This window comes from Perognathus longimembris, chromosome 6 (genome assembly GCF_023159225.1).
Source record: "Perognathus longimembris pacificus isolate PPM17 chromosome 6, ASM2315922v1, whole genome shotgun sequence".
NCBI lineage: Eukaryota > Metazoa > Chordata > Mammalia > Rodentia > Heteromyidae > Perognathus > Perognathus longimembris.
In genome coordinates this window covers 63,968,177-63,989,780 of record NC_063166.1, presented here as the reverse complement: position 1 = coordinate 63,989,780, position 21,604 = coordinate 63,968,177, and the positions used below count along the sequence as shown (strand labels likewise).

Genomic DNA, 21,604 nt, shown 5'->3' with positions numbered 1-21,604 from the left:
TATTTTCAAAATCTTTATTTACATGTGTTCCAGTCAATTACATGCATGTTTTATTTTTAAACAAGTGATTAGCAAAAATGCATTAAAATCTTAAAATAGCAATTAAATATACAAAAATATAGCTTACAAAAACTGTGAATGTTTAAAAATATTCTGCTGCAGAATTCTTAGTGTACAAACATGTCTATGAAACCTGAGGCTCAGCATTTCATAAACCTTTTTTTGAGGCGTTATGCAATATCTAATGAATAAGCCCCAAAGGGCTAAACTGCATGTGCCCCTGCCTCCCCTCCTTTCAGCCATGACCAGGAGGTCCAGGGACCCAGTTACCAGGGGGACTATTGGAAGACCAGACTGTTGGCAGAGGGCACTGGCCACCCTGCCCCTCCAGCACTCGCAGGGCCTGGGACGGAGGGGTGTGGATGGAGGGAGAGCACGCAGCAGGCCTGAAACCCAGACCTGTGATGGTGGCAATGGGCCAAGGAGCTTCATTGGAGTCAGCTCTCTTGACACTTGGGCCCCTGCTCTGGGTTACATATCTGAAGTAGCGAGGATTTCCTCACTGGCTCATAGCTGCAGAAGTGAGGAATTGGGTTGTTAGCCAAGAATGCTGATGCTTAGTCTGAAAGTGGAATAAAATAATTTGTATCTTAAAATTTGGGTTCTAAAGTTGAGTGTGAGAAATGAGTTTATTGGACGAGCTTTGCTTTTCTCTTGACCTTACTCGTGGAACCATGCTCCGCGACACATGGCATCCTTTGTTGATCTTACTAAAAAGCCGTGGCCTGGTGTTTTCCAGCTATTGTGAATGTGAGGAGTTACACCATGACTTGACTTTATATCTACTTAGGGAATTCCAGGGAAAGACACCACCCCGTGTCAGATTCCCTAGGAGTCTGGAGGGAGGAGTTCACAGAACTGTGGAGGTTTCAAGGTTTGCCTAGGTGGCAGGGAGGCAAGTGAGGGCAGAGGCACTGGGTGGCATGAGAGAGGGAGGCATGAGCCTGCCGTTCCCCAGGACTGCCTGGAGAAGGGGCTTCAGCTTTCAGTTCTTTAGAGGGCAAAAGTGAAACTGTAAAAAGTTACTAGTGCATCGTGTTTTGTTACTTGGAAAGAAAGTTAGGACGGGAAAATTCTGTAGGAAGCATTTGCTTCTGAAAGTGCTCATAAATAGGGGAGAGCTGTGGATACTTCTGCAGAGCTACACTGTTGATGGGGCAGTTGAGCCACACAACAAGCTGCTGAGGCTCAAATGACCTCAAAAACCACTGGTGTATACCTGGGGCAGCTGTCCACTCCCATTGGACATCACTGGTCTCATGGAGCAGCTGATGTAGAGGAGGGCAGTTCTCTGGGTACCCACAGGAGTTGATCTTGCTAAAGAGCCTGCTAGGAGGGCCTTGGCACACATCAGGACTGGTGGTGGTCTTGGATCAGCTGGACATTTGGGGATAAGGAAGAGATTGCCGTGTTTGTAGAATTCTGATACATTGCAATCAAGGCATGCTTTAGTCCAAGGGAATGTGATTGTTAAAATGTCCCATAATTCTGGACATACCTTATATAGGTATTTAAATAATTGTGTGGCAAGAGCCACACAAATAGGAATGTTCATTAAATATACCTGGCTGCATTATGTGAGTAAAATGGAGAAAGATTACATAAAACACACAGATGTATGTATGTGAATATACATAAATAAGCCCTGGAAATATACACAGGAAAACAGTGAGTGCTCCTGTGGGGAGGAGTGCAAGGAAGATTGAGTTATTTTGTGATTTGTGAGCCATGTGAAGGGATTATCTATTTAAAATAAACTCAAGAGCAGCTGACTTTATTTGCACTGCGGGCAAAGGCAAGTGGATGTGGCCAAGGAAAACAAGATGGAGGTTCATGGGAGCCCCAGAAAAGCCCGCAGCTCTGAGGCTCTTAAGTCCCTGACCTGCATCACCCAGCTGTTACACATGGTATCCGCACCCCTAGTACTGGTGCCTACCAGGCTGTTGATTGGATTATCATTCCAAGAGGTGATAAGGACACTTACTGTAATCCCCAAGTGGTGGATAAGGTAAGAAAAGGTTCTCATTTCAGTGAAGACTTGTGCCAGGTAAAAATTACTGTAACTCTCACCCTAGAGATGTTCTGTTTTCAGTCTACTCAGTATATTGCTTTACTAATGAGCTTTCTATGCCTTTCACATACAAAAAGAGCCTCTGATGAGCTGGGCTGCAGAAAGCACAAGGAGTGAGTGCATGGTGAGGGAGCCATTCCACTTGCTTGGTGCACTTGTGCCTAGAGTTCTGGGCTGTCTGCCCTGCACGCTTCATACCTCCCAGAACGCTGCTTAGTGAATAGGATTACTATAGTCAAAGTAGTTCCAAGTGGAGCCAAGCCATGCAGATGACATGTTTTGGAATGGGGCTTTGAAAGGATCTTCATTTGACAGAAACAGTACTTACTTGGCAGTGGTGGGAGGTCTCCTATATTTCTTACATCTGAACCTTCCTCAGAGACCACCGGTCCCCACTGGGTCATTTTTTTGTCTTGTTCCCTGGCTGGGCGAGCATAACCACGAGGGCTTTCCTTGTCTGAGACAGGACTAACCAAATCTGCTTTCTCTTCCCAGAGAAGGCCAGCAGCTAGCAGCTTCTCTTGCCTTACGCTGACCCAAGGTGGAATCAGATCATTCGGGTTCATTCTGTTTCTACAGCCAATTAAATTCAGTTGTCTCCCCTATAACCAGAGTCTAGCTATACTGAGTTATGCTCCATTAATTCACACAGTGGCAGCTAATCTTTGAGCTCCTTAAGACACACAAATTTACCAGCCAGTGATCTAAGAGCAGAATCTCCATGTTAGGTACACACTGACAACAGGTCAGCAGCTCATGGAGATGGATGCAGAAAGGGGTAGCCTCCCTGTGGGATGGGCCTGCGCCAAGGATATGTAAAGGGGTCCCTAACTCATCCCAGAGGTCAGGAGCAAAGATGTTTGGGTCATGTGGCTGAGTTGCCAGAACTACCCAGAGTGGTGCTGGGCCTGCTGTAGCAGGAGACCCCCTCCCTGGTCCAGAGATGACAGAGCAGGAAGAATACTCTTCTAGCACAAGTAATACCTTTTAAGACACTTTCATTTGCAAGGGCTGAGAACACCACCAGGTCAGTGGCCCCTTGTCTGGGCACAGCAGACCCAGAACAGAGTGCAGAAAATTCCTGTGCTTTCCTCCACTGGCCCTGATTATGCAGGGTACATAGCATCTATCTCAACCTGCCTGGAACTTTCAGTGAGATGAGTTACTTTGCCTTCATACAAATACAAGGTGTTGCTGGGGCTGTTTTAGTATTGAGGACAGGGACAGAAAAGGGCTACAGGGTAGGGTCAGGATCTTACAAAAGCTGTGGGTGGCAATAATTTGCAGTATGGATGATATGGAATTCCACCTTTGAAGGGGAAAAACAACTTTGCTAGGGGAGCCCTATAACAGAAAGGACCATGCCATGGGAATGGTGGATGCTCCATTAATGCTGTGAGGACAGAAGCAAGCCCACATCTGACGGTCACCGAACCACTTAACAGTAAACTTGGTGTTGCAGCATTCAGCTGGATCATGCTCTATACAGAACACAAGGGAAGGAAGTACAAGCATTTACCAGTGTTCAGAGTTCCAGTGAGGGCCAGACTAAGGTGTTCATATGATGTCAGTAACAATTCTCTTGCTCTGTGTAGGAAGCAGTCCAATTGGCATGTCACAGATAGGTCGCCCATAGGAAATGGCCATTTCTGACCAACTGGATTTGTAATTTTCCAAACTGGATTCTGCTCAGCACTTTTCTTTCTTTGAGACAGGATCTCACTGTAGCCCAGGCTGGCCTCAAATTCGTGATCTTCCTGTTGGCCTCCAGAACGTTGGGATGACAGGCATGTACCCCTAACGCTGGCTTCTCCCACACTTTTTAGGCAAGTGGGAAATTTTCTCATCTGACCCCAGATACCCAAGACAAGGGCAAGTTCTCTCTTTGTTCTAAAATGGTAGAGTCTGAGTTCCAGAAAAGATTCCTGGAGGCATCCTATGAACAAGGCAGCAAAGCCCCTCTCCACCTCCTGCCTCCACGTCACACAGGTTCTTCTCTACTCACGCTTGCAGGTGGAGCTAGGGTGGAGCAAAGTGGTTTGGCAGCTCTCTTGTGACAAGGGATGGGGAGAACAGGCGGGGAGAAGAATGTTCTGTCTCACCCACTGCTAATTTACACAGTGTTCATAGATCCTAATGGACTTGAGTATTTCTAGAAAAGTTGGACAGAAGAAACCAAAGAGCAGCATGCATTTCTCTCCTATAAAGACACTTTGTTAGTTATCTCATGTCCAAGTACTGAGGCACACACAATGGCCGGACAGCCCTGCAGGAACTTCCTGAAACTATTTACAACTAGTGGGTTACCAACTTCAGGCTTCAAAATTACGTAGCGGTCTTATCTGGGATAAATTGTTAAAAAGTTAATGACAGGCCTTTCTTTTTTTCCCCAAGTGGAAACGGCAAGAGAGGAAAGAACAACAGAGGAAGAAAGGCAAAGGGGTTAGCATCCTCTTCATCCAGCTGGGCCAGTGGGGCCTGGCTTATCTCAGAGAGATGCTTCTTGGGGCCACCGGAGGGAGGGGTGCATGGCAACTCCTCCCCCTCCTACCCCACCAGTGGGCTGAGGCCAGAAGCTACAAGGGAGTGACAGGGACATTGTGGGCTCAGGACAAGCCCCTACTGGGGCTCCTCATGGGTTTAACTGGTGTTTTAAAAAGAGGGGAAATGGATAAAAGAGGAAATAGCTCCTGACCAAGCCTCTCCAAGTGGATTGAATGTTGTCAGCTTAGATGACTCCATAGCAAGTGCTGTAAATCTGGAGGTGGGGGAGTAGTGTGGGGATGCTGCTACTTTTGTACCCAGAGCCCTTGGGGGTCCAAGATGGCCTAATAAATGAAAAGCCTTGTGGGCATTGTCTCATCAACTACTGGCAGCTGACAGAACTGCTGGTCTCACTTGGCTCAGGGCCACTGGGTGGGTTTGTGGCTACAAAGGCATGAAGATTTGCATGGCTGCTTAACTATCCACAGGGGCTCTGGCTGCAGAAACCTGCCCGCAAGCCCCTGCTCTGACATCTGTGTTTATCTTCCCTTTTGTTTGATAATGATTTGCCTTGAAATGGAGGTAAGTGTCTGGGAGATAGTGTAATGGAGTTAGCAAGAGATGCTCATGGAAGTTTCTGGAACCAAACCTGCAGGCTCATCCACTTCTCTTTTCTTGGCATGGGAGTAGGGTTGGTGCTTTGGTTGTCACAAGACCCAGATGCCAAAATTCCCAGCTTGGCTGGCCCAAGAGTTCAGGAGGCAAAGGAAGTGGCAGCTGGTGCCTGAGGCAGAGAGCAGCCAGGATGGAGCCTGCTCTTGTGTTCTTCCTGGCTCCATGCAGATGCATCCACCAACAATCTCATCCTTGCAGTGAGCTATACAATGTTCTCCGCCCCGGGGAGGGGCCCCTGGGGGGGCCCACGGTCCTGCTTACTGTGCAATTGGGCCAGCTGCAGAACTGGCATGTTGCACAGGGGGCACACTTTCCGAACCTCCAGCCACTTAATAAGGCACCTGCGAAAATGAGATGCCCAGGAGGTAGATGTCAATCCCAGGCAGGTGGCAGGCCATGCCTTGATCTCCCCTCTGTTACCCGAGCCACAGCTTGAGGAGTCTGGTACTTGGCCCAGGGAGGCCCGCCAGAGGTGGAGAATGCACGTGACCCTGTGGGGAGCCAGGGCCTCTGTCTTCTACATGGGGACACTACCATACCTGCCCACAACTTTCCAAAGAAGAACTGAGCACACCGAGGAACGAAGAATAAAAATTACCAATATAAACCAGCAAGTTACAAAAGAAGGGGGATACTAATATGCCTTCAGGAAGGGAGGGAGGCACCCCATGCTACCATTTATATCCAGACTTTATTTTAATTTAAAATATCTATGGTTTTGACTAAAGTACATTTTTAGGAGATGGGAGCTGACATTGGAAAGTTCCATCTAAAGAAATGTTTACAGCCTGGCTCCAAAGAGGTGTGGGTTTGGCTGGCTCTGTGCCTGGGTCTGTGTGGTGTCACCTTCTACCTTCCTGGTCCCTCCTAAGGTCATGTACAGCCCCCCACCCCCACCTCGTGGGATGCAATCAGCTTTCGGCATCACAGGCCAATTGTGAAGCCATCAAACTTGTTGGGCATTGCCTCAAAGCCCACAGTCAGTTGGCTGATGTGATTCAAAGTTGGGTTATATTGAATAATTCTTTACCAAGCCAAGTGTGGTAGTTCAGGCCTATAAGCCCAGCACTGGGGAGGCTGAGGCAGAAGATTCAAGAGTTCAAGGCCAGTAGTGCTCAGGATGTGGCTCAAGTGGTACAGAACCTGATTAGCAAGGACAAGGGTTTGAATTCAAATCCTAGTATCACCCTAAGAAACGTTTACTTAGACCTTCTCTCAGAAAACCACCCTCCCTAAAATATTCCCTACGAATACTCACTTTCTGTGGAAGGCATGTTTACACGGACAGATCCCCAGCTCATCGCGAGGCTTGAAGTCTTCCAGACACACTGCACACAGCTGAAAGGTGAGTTAGAAATGGAAGCACACATCTGGTAGGTATTTGCCCAGGTCACAAAGTGGACAGACTTCTGAGGCCTAGCTCTTTGAAGGACTTACAGTGTCCTAAACCTTAAGTGAGGGGAACCGGCTGGCCAGGACAAGGCCTCTGAAGAAAAAGTCTCATTGTGCTTCCTATTGCACATCTTGAATGGGGTGGGCAGAAGGAAAGAGAAAATAAGCAGAACTTCTTTTTCTGCAATGTATCCTAAGGAGTGTGCCAGGTCACTCACAAAATTTCTTCTCAGCCAGGTGCTTGTGGCTCATGCCTATAATCTTAGCTACCGAGGAGGCTGAGATCTGAGGATTATGGTTCAAAGCCAGCCCAGGCAGGAAAGTGCACGAGACTCATCGCCAATTAATCACCAGATACCTGGAAGTGGTGGTGTGGCTCAAAGTGGTCGCGTGCTAGCCTTGAGCAAAAGAGTTCAGGGATAGCCCCCAAGCCCCAAGTTCAAGCCCCATGACAGACAAAAAACAAACACACAAGGCTTCCCCTGCCACATGCATGAACTTACTTCCTCTGGGATACTCTGGAGGCCCAGTGCAGCCTCTGGCTCCTAGCATTCACTGCGGGACCAACTTACACCTGCACAGTCCTCGCTCTAGTTATGACCATCTTGCAGAAACATGCTATTAATAGTTCCTGAGCCTCCCATTCTGGCATTGTCTTTCTGTCAGTATCTGTCTTGTTCATATGAAAAGTTCACTTAAATAAAATAAAAAAAGAAATACAGATTCTGGCTTGGCACTGGTAGTTCACGCCTGGAATTCTAGCTGCTCAGGAAGCTGAGATCTGAGGATTGCAGTTCTACATCAGCCAGATCAGGAACTCTTATATCCAATTAATCACCAAAAATACCCCTACAACCCTGGGAGTGGAGCTGTGGCTGAAGTGGTAGAGGGCCAGCCTGGAGCCAAAAAGTTAAGCCCTGATTTCAAGTCCTTGTATAGTCACAAAAAACAACCAACCAACCAATCCCCCAAAACACCCAAAACAAATTCTGGACATTTGTAGTCAGAGGAAAAACAAAAACGTTAAAAACTTCTTACAGACCACATGTCTTAAAGTATAGTGTATAGGTTTACTTACTTAGAGTAACATCCGTGAGCTGAGCCCCTTGCACATCCCATGACTTTGGAGCTGGACCATTCCTTAGGTTCCAGCCTCTACTGTGTCCTTCCTGGTTCCATCTTGGCCTCATTGCTCCAACCCCCACCCAGGAAATAATACCTGCCTTTTATGTGCCACCGAGGAGAGGGGAACATTGAGAACATTTTCACAGATTAAAATTAGTTCAAATTCTGGGCTGGGGATATGGCCTAGTGGCAAGAGTGCTCGCCTCATATACATGAAGCCCTGGGTTCGATTCCCCAGTACCACATATATAGAAAATGGCCAGAAGTGGCGCTGTGGCTCAAGTGGCAGAGTGCTAGCCTTGAGCAAAAGGAAGCCAGGGACAGTGCTCAGACCCTGAGTCCAAGGCCCAGGACTGGCCCCCCCCACAAAAAAAAATTAGTTCAATTTCATCAGGAGCAGGAAAATGAATTTATTTCTGGCTTCTTGTGATACAGCATATTAGCAAACAGGATCCGTGCTACTAGGAAACTTTACATGGGCACTAGCCCTACTGAAAATGTGGTATGTTGCTGGTGTCAGCTGGTTTTTATGTGCCCTTATGACAAAGAGTCTATGAAGCTGATCAAAATAAGGCTATCTTCAACTTCTGGCAGTAGAGAATTTTTGATTAGAGAATGACCCCCTAAAACATGAAAATACTTGGAAAAAACTTACCTCATGTAAATTCAGTTCTTTTACTTTCTCTTTTAATATAACCTGTAAAATAAAAAGAATGCACTTAAGCTGGGTGCTGGTGGCTCAGGCCTATAATCCTAGGAGGCTGAGATCTGCAGGACTGAAGGCATGGATCAAGTGGTAGAGCACCAGACATGAGCTAAAAAAGTCCAAGCCCTAGTAGCAGCGTGTGTGTGCACACACACAATGCTCTTATGCCATGTTAAACTGCAACTTTAAAATTCCCTTTTAAATCTGAAACATTTCTCACTACTCACAAGGTATACGGTTTTCCTCATGCTCAATACCATTTAACGTTTGTTTATTTTTTATTTGCAAAAGCAGATATTCTGCAGGAACTTTTAAAATCTGAGAGTAGGGGCTAGGGATATGGCCTAGTGGCAAGCGTGCTTGCCTTGTATACTTGAAGCCCTGGGTTCGATTCCCCAGCACCACGTATACAGAAAATGGCCAGAAGTGGCACTGTGGCTCAAGTGGCAGAGTGCTAGCCTTGAGCAAAAAGAAGCCAGGGACAGTGCTCAGGCCCTGAGTCCAAAGCCCAGGACTGGCAAAAAAAAAAAAAATCAAAAAAAAATCTGAGAGTAGATTAAATCTCGAGAAAATATTAATACATGCCCATCTAGACTAAGAGAAAAGAATAGTGGAGATCGACTGCCATATAATTTAGCAAGTCCTCACTGGGCGATGATACTGATTAGTAACTTATGAAAGGTTAAAATGTAAAGTCAATCTTAATTTTGGAAGTCGCCAGTAAACTTTAACTCTACCCTCAGTTATGTTAATGGGCTAAAAATCATGCAGGCTTGTCTTTAGCTTGAGTCTGTGGTGACCAGGTTAAGAGTTAAAATAAATGTGACGTACTAAGAAGGCAGAATTCTATTAACGTTTCTTTTGAGAATAAGGTTAAGCATTATATTTTATCTTAAAGTTGAAAAAAAATAGGCAAATAAAAATGGAAGAAGTATAAATTTTATGTGTCTTACACTCTTGAGTCAAAACTGATTTTGATTCAACAGGCAAACCACCGTTCAGAAATACCAAGTAGAAGCAGCTCCATAGGGGTGTACTAATGTGCTTGTGCATAAAGCTCAAGTTTATAGTCTGATTTAACCTGCTCAGCTCTATCAGCTTCACTGATGAAGCTGAGCACTGAGGCCAATTTTAATTCCTGCCAGCCTACATGAAAGCAGTTTGAGGGGTGTCAAGATTGTGGTAGAAGTGAGATAATAAGACACATTCATTTAGACACTAAAATGTCCAGCAATACAAGTATCAATGAAAGGTTTGGGGCAGAGTGGGGGATAATCAAGGAGCTCAGTGTGTCATCTAGGCAACATGCCAGAGACCAGATGCACAACCAAAAGATGAACAGAAACATACACAATCCTAAAATGAAGAATATGGTCCTGTAACATCTTTATTAACAAGGCAAAAGATGAAATAAGCTAAAGCTGCTTCCCTTTCTACCCGGTGGGGGTGGGGTGGGGTGGGGGAGGCAGGGAAGGAGGAGCTCAGGACAGTAAAAATGCCCTTCTTAGGGTAAAAAGAAAATTAGGCAAAATCTAGGGCTGCTGTTTGGTATCAGGGATAAAATGTCAATGGATAATATATAGAAGAAAGAACAACACTCAAGAAAAAACTACTTTCAAGAAAACTGTTGGCTAAAGAAGAGAGGAGGGGCTGGGAATATGACCTAGTGGTAAAGTGCTCGCCTCGTATACATGAAGCCCTGGGTTCAATTCCTCAGCACCATGTTTATAGAAAAAAGCTGGAAGTGGCGCTGTGGCTCAAGAGGTAGAGTGCTAGCCTTGAGCAAAAAGAAGCCAAGGACAGTGCTCAGGCCCTGAGTCCACGCCCCAGGACTGGCAACAAAAAGCAAAACAAATAAAAAAAAAAATAAAGAAGAGAGGAGTGGCAGTGGGTGAAGGTTGCACTCCATGACCCAGGGTAGCAGACTTCTCTGTAGGACCTGAGCTAACATGCAGTACAATGGGGGCAAACTCAGGAAAGGCAGATGAGATTACTGTACCACAGCTGGCTGCCTCCAGTGAACAGCTATGTCTTTAGTGGAGGAGGAAAAATTCACTTAGCAGAGTCTCTGAACTCTAGGAATAGATGGTCACTTCATGGACTACAAACTACAGCAATGCTTTCAGCAAAGTGTTGGCTCAAGTTCTCTTGCTATTTATAGTGGTTATATATATATTATTATATCTATTATTTCTGTAGCTTTGGCTAATACTAATGAAAGAAAAGAAAATGTGAGAGAATGAAGCTGATGTATTTTGTATGGCAAAACTGACAGGTGGAACGTTAAAATGAACACAAGGAAATCTAGTTCCAGTTTAACACAAGTGGAAATCTCAGTTCTCAAAGATTACTTTTTTGGGGGGGGAATATGATCAAAATCAATCAGAATTAAATTTCTCACCTGTTTGTAGGCATAAAATTCTTTGTGTGCTTGATGTCTTAGCCTAAAAGACAGAAAGGAACAATGTGATACTGAGATTTCCCAAATGACATCTCTCTTAACCACGTTGAGAAAAAGTATCAGTGAGATGTGAATGTTATGTTATCCAATGGAAGGTCTAGAGAAATCTCATAAAAAGGTCTCAAAGCAATAAATATTAAAGCTGGATACTGATAGCTATATCTATAATCAACTACTCAGGAGGCTGACATCTGGAAGGTAGACGTTCAAAGTCAGCATGGGTAGAAATGTCCTCAAAACTCCATTTCTAAAATCACCAGCAAGAAACAGGGCTGGATGCCTAGCTCAAGTGGTAGAGTGCCAGCCAAGCAAGTAAGCCAAGCAAGTTTGAGGCCCTGAGTCCAAATCCTGTTACTGTAAAAAACAAAACAAAAAACATCCCTAAGTATACAGGTCAAATATTTTTAAAATGTGTGTTCTAGTATAATTACCACAGGTAGCAAAATACAGAACATTTCCAACACCCCTGAAGCCTGTGAACTGACTCCTCATTCAATATCTGCCCTCTCCCTATGTGGACCCCTAGTACTGTAGAATCATTCGTTTTCTTTCTTTTTTGTCAGTTCTGGGGCTTGAACTCAGGGCCTGGGCACTGTCTCTGAGCTCTTTTTGTTCAAGGCTAGCAGTCTACCACTTTGAGCCACAGTGCCACTTCTTGTTTTTGAGTGGTTAACTGGAGATAAGAGTCTCATGGAGACTTTTTTGCCCAGACTGGCTCCGAACCACAACCCTCAAATATCAGCCTTCTGAGTAGCTAGGATTACAGGTATGAGTCAGCACTGTAGAAGAATTCTAAATTATAAATAAGCAGTTTCTGGACATCACAAATGGGTCATTGTCTGTAACAGTCCTTTGGGGTTGTCTTCTTTCAGACTACAATCCTTCCCGAGATTCATCCAAGTTGCAGCAGTTTAGCCTTTTTGACTGACATAGTATTTTACTTGGTGAGTATAATACAGTTTATCCATTTGATTATTGAATAAAGCTGCTACAGAAACTCTTCTACATTTCTTTTTGGTGGACACACAGATTCATTTCTTTTGAGGAAGAAACTGGTTCAAAGTGTTTGTACCAATTTCTACTCCTATGCATAGTTCATGAATATTCTAGTTTAACACTTTGCCCCTGCTTGGTAGGTCCAGTTAAAAACAACAACAACCAACAAAACTCTTTTAAGTATACTCTAATTTATCAACTTTCTTTAATTAGGTTAGTTTTGTATCCAGTTAAAGAAACCTCTGGCTAGCCCAAGATTATCAAGGTATTTTCTGTGAGTATGTTGTGAAAGTAACATGTTATTTTTGTGCATCACATACTGGAGTGGGGTCCATCTGAATGCTGTGAGGTAAGGTCTAGATTCCTTCTTCCCCTTCCACATCTTCACCTGCCTCACCATCATCTTCACCTTTCTCCATCATATTGCAATAAATTAGGTGTTCCCAGTATGTGACCTAGACCATTTTGTTCCATTACTTTATTTGCCAGTCCTTGCATACTGGTTAGAATAGTGTCTCAGAAAATGCATAGCTGCCGGGCACTGGTGGCTCATGCCTGTAATCCTAGCTACTCAGGAGGCTGAGATCTGAGGATTTGAGGGAAGTCCATGAGACTCTTATCTCCAATTAACCACCAGAAAACTGGAGGTGGTGCTGTGGCTCAAATGGTAGAGTGCTAGCCTTGAACTGAAGAGCTCATGGACAGCACCCAGGCCCAGAGTTCAAGCCCCTTGACTGACCACCTCCCCCCCCGCCCCCCCAAAAAAAATGCATTGCCAACTAGAATTCTGAAGTGTAACTTATTTGGAAACGGCAATTTCACATTATTAATGAGTGAAAATTAAGTCATATTGGATAGGCTAGACTCTAAATTCAAGGTAACTGGTACCCTCAGGTGAAGAGGATAAGATATAGGACCGAGAGGCTAATGATGAGAGAGGTGGAGAGTGAATGAGCAACCATGAGCCAAGTGACGCCAAGGATTGCCAGTAATCACCAGAGCTAGGAAGAGGCAAAGAAGGCTCTCCTAGACCCTTCAGAAGGGCCAACACTTTGATCTTCCCACTTTCATAACTGTGAGAGATGAAATTCCTGTTGTTTTAAGTCACCTTTGGGGTATGTTTTTACAGCCCTGTGAAACTAATAGACCTGTATTGATAGCATGCTATTAAAAAACAACAGTCCAGGGGCTGGGGATATAGCCTAGTGGCAAGAGTGCCTGCCTCGGATACACGAGGCCCTAGGTTCGATTCCCCAGCACCACATATACAGAAAATGGCCAGAAGCGGCGCTGTGGCTCAAGTGGCAGAGTGCTAGCCTTGAGCGGGAAGAAGCCAGGGACAGTGCTCAGGCCCTGAGTCCAAGGCCCAGGACTGGCAAAAAAAAAAACAAAAAAAAAACCAGTCCACTTTTACTGGGACTTGGCTTAACTGGTAGTGCTTGCCTAGCAAGGGGAGGCCCTTTCAGTCCTGCGAAACAAACATCCCCCCCAAAAGCCTTATTTTGAATTTTTTTTTTTGCCAATCCTGGGGCTTGAACTCAGGGCCTTAGCACTGTCCCTGGCTTCTTTTTGCTCAAGGCTAGCACTCTACCTCTTTTTTTTGGCCAGTCCTGGGTCTTGGACTCAGGGCTTGAGCACCGTCCCTGGCTTTTTCCCACTCAAGGCTAGTACGCTGCCACCTGAGCCACAGTGCCCCTTCTGGCCGTTTTCCATATATGTGGTGCTGGGGAATCGAACTGAGAGCTTCATGTGTAGGAGGCAAGCGCTCTTGCCACTAGGCCATATTCCCAGCCCGCACTCTACCTCTTGAGCCACAGTGCCACTTCCAGCTTTTTCACTCTGCCACTTGAGCCACAGCGCCACTTCTGGCTGTTTTCTATATATGTGGAGCTAGGGAATCGAACCCAGGGCTTCATGTATATGAGGCAAGCACTCTTGCCACTAGGCCATATTCCCAGCCCCTTGAAATACTTTTATTTTACTTTATTTACTTATTTATTTTGCCAGTCCTGGGGCTTGGACTCAGGGCCTAAGCACTGTCCCTGGCTTCTTTTTGCTCAAGGATAGCACTCTACCTCTTGAGCCACAGTGCCACTTCCAGCTTTTTCTGTTTACGAGGTGCTGAGGAATTGAACTCAGGGCTTCATGCATGCTAGACAAGCACTCTACCACTAAGCCACATTTCCAGCCCTTGAAATACTTTTATACTTACAGAAAAAGCATGAAAAGTAGTGTTCACATATAGTTTTCTGTTCTCTGTTGAGACAGGGTTTTGCTATATAGCCTAGGCTGGTCTTGAGTTTACTATGTAATCCTTGCTATTGTGGATGAGATTCCAAAGATCGAGACTCAAAGCCAGCCTAGGCAAAAAAGTCCATGAAACTCCATTTGCAAAACAACCATCAAAAGCCAGGCTGGAGGCATGGCTCAAATGGTAGGGCACCAGCTGTGAGCAACCAAGTAGAGCAAGATTGTAAGACCCTGAGTTCAAGCCACAGTATGGACACAAAAGTGAAAAAAGAATATGAGTCAGACTTAGTGGTATATGCCTGTAATCTCAGCATTTAGGAGGGTGAGGCAGGAGACTCATGAGTTTGAAGTCATTATTTTTTTTTTACTCACACCCCCCCCCCGACAAAATCTATTAAGTCTCAGAAAATGAAAGGTATTTTGATGCTATGAGTTGCTGTCTGGGCTGTGGTTATTTCTCTAATTAAAAAATGCTGATATTGAACATTTATAAGCTGCTGAATTTTATATAGCACTCATCGAACTATTACAGATATTTTTGAAAAAGGAGTATTTCTAGAAATGAGCACATTTTCAAAAAGTTCTTTTCTAAAGAGTATAATTTTATTAATTTCAAACATGTAACTATTGCTGTGAGAAAGATCTAAAAATATACATGCAGCTAACATTATCTATCTACCTACCTACCTACCTATTTCTTTTTTTTTTTTTTTTGGCCAGTCCTGGGCCTTGGACTCAGGGCCTGAGCACTGTCCCTGGCTTCTTCCCGCTCAAGGCTAGCACTCTGCCACTTGAGCCACAGCGCCGCTTCTGGCCATTTTCTGTATATGTGGTGCTGGGGAATCGAACCTAGGGCCTCGTGTATCCGAGGCAGGCACTCTTGCCACTAGGCTATATCCCCAGCCCCCTATTTCTATCTTTAAGGTATACTTACCTTTTTAATGAGAAGTTCCAGAAAAGGCTGTATAAAGAAGGCAATATCACCTGTCAGAGTATCAGAAACTTCATTCACTACTAACTTCATACACTAACTTCATACACTAACTTCATACACTAACTTCATTCAGTTCTGACCACTAGTCAGTAAGAATGCCCCAGACACTGACAGTAATAACAACTCATTGTAAAAAAGATATCAGATGGTGATGTTTATCTTAACCACATTCATGGCTTAGGGGCATGGCTCAAGTGAGAAAGCCCTTCCTAGCAAGTACAAGCCCTGGTTTTCAATGCCCAATACCAAGACAAAACAAAACCATTCAAGACTTAACCATAATCACATATTATATGAACAGTAAGAACTACTAGACATATAGCTGCTTAAAAATTTAGCTTTCTACTCTTTTACTCAAAAAACCTCATTGAAGAGACTTTTTTTGAGCTTTAAAAACTGGGCCCTATTTGGGCTGGGGATATGGCCTAGTGGCAAGAGTGCCTGCCTTGGATACACGAGGCCCTAGGTTCGATTCCCCAGCACCACATATACAGAAAACCGCCAGAAGCGGTGCTGTGGCTCAAGCGGCAGAGTGCTAGCCTTGAGCGGGAAGAAGCCAGGGACAGTGCTCAGGCCCTGAGTCCAAGGCCCAGGACTGGCAAAAACAAAACAAAACAAAAAAAAAAACAAAAAAAACTGGGCCCTATTTAAAAACTTAAAATGCTTAGATATAATTACAACCATGAATCTTCAGTGGTCAGATCTAACCACTCAAGTGAGGTTACCTTTGTCACTTGCCTCTGCATGTGCAGCTGGTAAGGTAGAATACTTAAGTGTTTAGTGCACACAACTACTTAAACACCAGCTAGCTGGATAACAATTGGGAGTCAAAGATCTTGACAGACCACAAGAAGTTTTTTAAAGACAGATTTTGTCTTAGACACTACGTTTGCCCTCCTTGGAAATCCCTGTGAAAACAGATTAAATGCTGCAGACCAACTGTGACAATGTATCTGGACAAGGTGCATATATGGTGGAAAAATTAAAGGAGACAACTTTCTCCTGTAGAGCCCAATATCTCCTCATCAGACAGCATTGAAGACTGCATGAGATGCATTACTGATTACTAGCTTACCCAAGAGGAAAGCTGTAACCTACATTAATGTAGAGGATTTGCCAATTATCACACAGAAAAAGTTTTCTTAATCTGGTTTAACATATTTATCACATTAACACAATACACATAGATTACCTAATCAAGTAGCAACAGAAGAGTAAACTAAGGATGAAGACAAATATAGCAGTGCCAAAAACCACAATGTATATGTTGAGAGGCAGATTCTGGAACCCGATATTAGGCATCCTGAAGTTGTAGTGTGGGAAATCTGAGCTCATGGATGAACTGTAGGGGAAGAAAAGAGAAAATAATTAGATATAAACACTAGGAACCTAAATAGCATTATATATGCATACAAGCAAAAGTTTTTTTTTTTTTTTTTTTTGCCAGTCCTAGGCCGTGAACTCAGGGGCTGAGCACTGTCCCTGGCTTCTTTTTTGCTCAAGGCTAGCACTCTGCCACTTGAGCCATAGTGCCACTTCTGGCCATTTTCTGTATATGTGGTGCTGAGGAATCGAACCCAGGGCCTCATGTATACGAGGCAAGCACTCTTGCCACTAGGCCATATTCCCAGCCCCACGCAAAAGTTTTCTAATGGTTAAACCCATCTGAAACAGTAAATTGGCTAAGTATTCAAACACCGATCAAAACTCACTGTTTTTCCTACATGTGGCATTACCACAAATGCCAGTAACCCTTAGTCTCACGAGAAAAAGAAAAAAAAGTCAAGATTTTTTAAACTGTAATTTCCTTCCTTCCTTCCTTCCTTCCTTCCTTCTTTCCTTCCTTCCTTCCTTCCTTCCTTCCTTCCTTCCTTCCTTCCTTCCTTCCTTCTTTCCTTCCTTCCTTCCTTCTTCCCTCCCTCTCTCCCTCTCTCCTTCCCTCCCTCCCTTCCTCCTTCCCTGCTTGTCTCCCTCCCTTCCTGTTTCCTTCCCTCCCTTCCTCCCTTTAACAGTACTGGGAATTGAACTCAGGTTCCCACTTGCTAGGCAAAGCACTTTACCACTTAAGCCATACATCCATCCCTTTTGCTTTTAATTTGCTTTTCAGAGAGGGTCTCTCATTTTTGCCCAGGCCAGCCTTGGACTACAATCTTCCTCTCTCTACCTCCTGAGTAGCTGGTATTATAAGCCTGCACCACCAAGCCAATCTCATTTTTGAGACACTTTTGTAAACATTTGTCCAGGCTAGCCTTAACAGTGAGCCTCCACTCCTATCATCACCAAAGTAACTGGGCTTACAGACATGCACCACAACACCCAGCTTTCATACTTTTTAACTTTTAATAACACAAGCCTCAAAGAAGCAATATTTATAATTTCAAGATGCTGCCAGGCACTGGTGGTTCACACCTGTAATTGTAGTTATTCAGAACACTATGATCTGAGGCTTGCACTTTGAAGCCAGCCAGGACAGGAAAGACTCATCTCTAATTATCCACCAAGCCCCCTCCCCTCCCCGCAAAAAAACCAAAACAGAAGTGGCTTAAGTGGTAGAGTGCAAGCTTTGAGTGGAAAAAGCTAAGAGACAGCTAAGCCCCACTACCAGAAAAAATAAAAATAAAAAAAGCATGTGTAGCTAGCCTGGTGCTGGTAGCTCATGTCTGTAATCCTTGCTACTTAGGAATCTGAGATATGAGAATATAGCCTGGTGAGGAAACTTTGTAAGACTTTTATCTCCAATTAACCACTAAAAGCCAAAAGTGAAGCTGTGGCTCAAGCAAAAAATTGTGCCTTGAGCAAAAAAGACCAGGGAGAGTGCCTAGGCCCTGAATTCAAGCCCCAGTATTGGCTTGAACACACACACACAAATGATGGGAATATAATCCCAGCTATTTGGGAAGTATAAATAGGAGGATCCTAGTGCAGCCCAGCCTAGGCATAAATGTGAGACTACGGGGAAAAAAATAACAAGTGAAAAGGGCTGAGGGTGTAGAAGTGCTTGCCTAGAAAGCATAAGGGCCCAAGTTCAAAGTCTAGTTCTGCCAAAACAAAACAAAACTGTGGCTTGTGATGTACTAATTATTTGGATTTTCCTCCTTTTTTTTTTTAAAAAAAAAAACAACCTCTTTTATTTTATTTATTTATTTATTTATTTATTTTGGCCAGTCCTGGGCCTTGGACTCAGGGCTTGTCCCTGGCTTCCTTTTTGCTCAAGGCTAGCACTCTGCCACTTGAGCCACAGCACCACTTCTGGCCGTTTTCTGTATATGTGGTGCTGGGGAATCAACCCAGGGCCTTACGTATACGAGGCAAGCTCTTTAGCCACTAGGCCATATCCCCAGCCCCTAAAACCTCTTTTATTAAGTTAGGCTCTGTTTTAAGAATTTTACTGGCATAATTTTATTTAGTCCTCATATCAAACTTCTGTTTTCTAGATAAGGAACCTGTAGTTGAGAGAGTTTTGGTCTCACAACCATGGCATACAAAGTCTGTCTATGAGCCACAGCTCCTCTAATTCTAAAGCTCTGCTGCTTCCAGCCTGTAGGAGCCTTCACTTTCCTCATGTTACTTTAGCATCAGAAAACAGCAAATTTTGCATTAAAAGAGGAACTACTTCTGTCCATTTGCTTGTAATCCTTATTGGTCAGTATGGGTAAAATTCTAGGAATGTTTTACTTAAAACATGATGGGCTTTAGTGATAAAGTAACCCACCTTCCCAGTTGAACTTTCCTTGGCATTTTGATTTCTTATGAAATCAAGAGCTGCTGTCAGTACTGTTTATTGAGACCAAAGATTGATAATGTAATTAAATGATAGCTACTCCCAAAATCAAATCAAAAGGAAACTTTACCAAGCAAACAAAACTTGAAATTGAAAACCCATGTCCTGGTCAGAGGCATCCATCAATATGGGACAATTTAGGCATAAGGTCACTACAGGCCTGTAACAACACTGACCAGCAGGTGTCCTTGCACTGGGTGATGCCACCGGGGTACTCTTGAAGAATTCAAGGCAGACAGTCAGACATGCAAAACATTTGAGGGGTTTTGTGTCAAAGGGAAGTGCTCCTAGGGGCCGATGTGCAGAGTCCTCCTTTGATGAGTCATTACCACCTGGCAGAGGCTATGTGGATGCAGAATATAGCTGAGGAATTTTTCTTATATCTTTGGTAAGCAGAATGATGTAGTTACAATTAATATGCTGGGTCAACAGTCTCAGGAGATGGTAGGTTATTCTAAGATATTAATTCTGGCCTAGAAATACCTTAGTTTTTATACATTTCACCATATGCTTTCCAGCATGAAAACAACTTGTGGGAGGGGGGGAAATGTAGGAGAAAATGAGGGAGGGGGTAACATTGATCAAAAAGAAAGGAACTCATTACCTGACTTATGTAACTGTAACCCCTCTGTACATCACTTTGACAATAAAATTTAAATTAAAAATTGTTTTGAGGCAAGGTGTCACTATGTATCCCAGTCTTGCCTTAGCCTCCCGAGTGCTGGGATTATAGGCATGCACTACCAACATCCAGCTAATAAGATATTCTTTTTTTTTTTGGCCAGTCCTGGGGCTTGGACTCACGGCCTGAGCACTGTCCCTGGCTTCTTTTTGCTCAAGGCCAGCACTCTGCCACTTGAGCCACAGCGCCACTTCTGGCCATTTTCTGTATATGTGGTGCTGGGGAATTGAACCCAGGGTCTCACGAATACGAGGCAGGCACTCTAGCCACTAGGCCATATCCCCAGCCCCTAATAAGATATTCTTAAAAAAATAGAACCATATATTCATCAACTCACTAATAAGAATTCTTTGTTATTAGAGATGGGGCAAGATGGTGGATTGGAAGTCTGTCATTTTCATTCCATGAATGAGAATAATTTGGTGTCACAGAAAAGATTAGATTCTGAAGAGAAGAAAGGAACCAGAAACTACAAAGGAGGTGGCAGGAAAGCAGCAAAATATGGAGGAACTATCCTGGCAGGAGAAACACTGCAAGGAGTTTAGGCCAGTTCCTGGTTCCCTGGTTAGGGGAAGGAAAATCCAAGACTGCAATAAAAGGTAAAACATTCTAGCTATGGAAATAACCTTCACAATCCATAAGCCTTAACTTTAAGGCTCTGTGGGATTTGCAGGAGGCCAGCTTTGGTGAAGAAAGACATTGTGTGGGCTCCACTAAACTTGTGTGAGAGAGTCAGCTGCCATCTTGAAAACAAGCCTGGTGTCAGCTCTGAATTACCATGAGCATCTGTGAATTGGGAGCCATCATGGCTCAATGACTCACAGAACACCCTGCCATAGAATTTGCATATAAGTTAGTCATAAGAGGTGGCTAAGGAGGGGAAAGTGTGAAGACACTCACAGCTTAGATGCTAGAGGCTTGGGAAGTCTGGCAACTGGGTGACAAAGGCTTGAGATTCCCTTCTGAGTCACAGCAGAGACATGGTCTGGTTGACCACTGTTTTTACCAAAGGAGTACTGCAGTAGTGACTTAGAATACTAAAGAGGTTGCCATTAGAAGCAGCTGGGACACATGGACGGACACACACAACACACACTCTTCGAAATTCCTATTTATTTAATCTTTGTTGCATTTTGGTTTGGTTGTTTTGATTTTTTAAAATTCATTCAATTATATGGATTTTTTTCTTTTTATCTGATCTAGGACATTTAATTTTTAGTTTTTACTTTTTAGTTATAGTCAATTTACCCTTCTCATTTGCTTTTTTAGTTCTGTTTTTCCCTCCCTTGTCTCTGAAGTCATCATATCTGATGACTTCAATTTTTAAATCATATTTTCATCTTCTTTCTATAGTCATTCCCCATTTACATTTTCCTTCTGTCTACAAGCATAACTACTCCTTTGCTTTTCTTTTGCCTCTGTTCCTCAGTCCTTCCTTATTACCTATACTCTTACAAGGTAACTCAGCTGGCTAAACATCATTCAGTTTTTCTGCTTTTGTTTCCTGTTACTTATTTGGAGGATTTGTTTTGGTAGTTGTTGCTGTTTGTTGTTGTTGTTGTTTTTTAAAGTGTTTATCCACTCAATTCTCTTCATTTTGCCTTCTGCTCCCTATCCCAACACATTAACTAGATTTTTTCTACTTATCTGACCCCACTTCCTCATTAGCCTTTTCTAGTAAAGTTCAGCTCTCACCTCTTATAACCAAATTCCCTATATAACCAAATGTCCAATATTATTCATTAGTGTTATCCTCACTGTCTCCTTCCTATGAATACCTTGGTTCACACTAAGGTGTTCCTAGAGCATGAAGATAACACCGTTGCTACTACATTCATCTAAAGATACTGGAGCAATAGTAGTGACTAGTCTTCATTACAGACTGCCATAAACAGAAGGTTGTGGTTTATCAACTGCAATAGCTTAT

The 21,604-nt window shown here is 43.8% G+C and overlaps 1 protein-coding gene across 2 annotated transcripts in view; it reads right to left on the bottom strand.

Moving 5' to 3' along the window:
- Positions 1–21,604, bottom strand: part of Rnf24 (ring finger protein 24) — a 58,925-nt gene continuing 37,321 nt past the window's right edge. For both annotated transcript variants that reach the window (XM_048348857.1, XM_048348856.1), the window contains exons 2-6: positions 16,407–16,556; positions 10,915–10,957; positions 8,463–8,504; positions 6,549–6,628; positions 1–5,631 (exon numbers count right to left, since the gene is read on the bottom strand). In XM_048348857.1, coding sequence (XP_048204814.1) covers positions 5,493–5,631; positions 6,549–6,628; positions 8,463–8,504; positions 10,915–10,957; positions 16,407–16,549 — 447 coding nt within the window. In that variant the 5' untranslated portion in view covers positions 16,550–16,556 and the 3' untranslated portion in view covers positions 1–5,492. The remainder of the gene's footprint in view (positions 5,632–6,548; positions 6,629–8,462; positions 8,505–10,914; positions 10,958–16,406; positions 16,557–21,604) is intronic.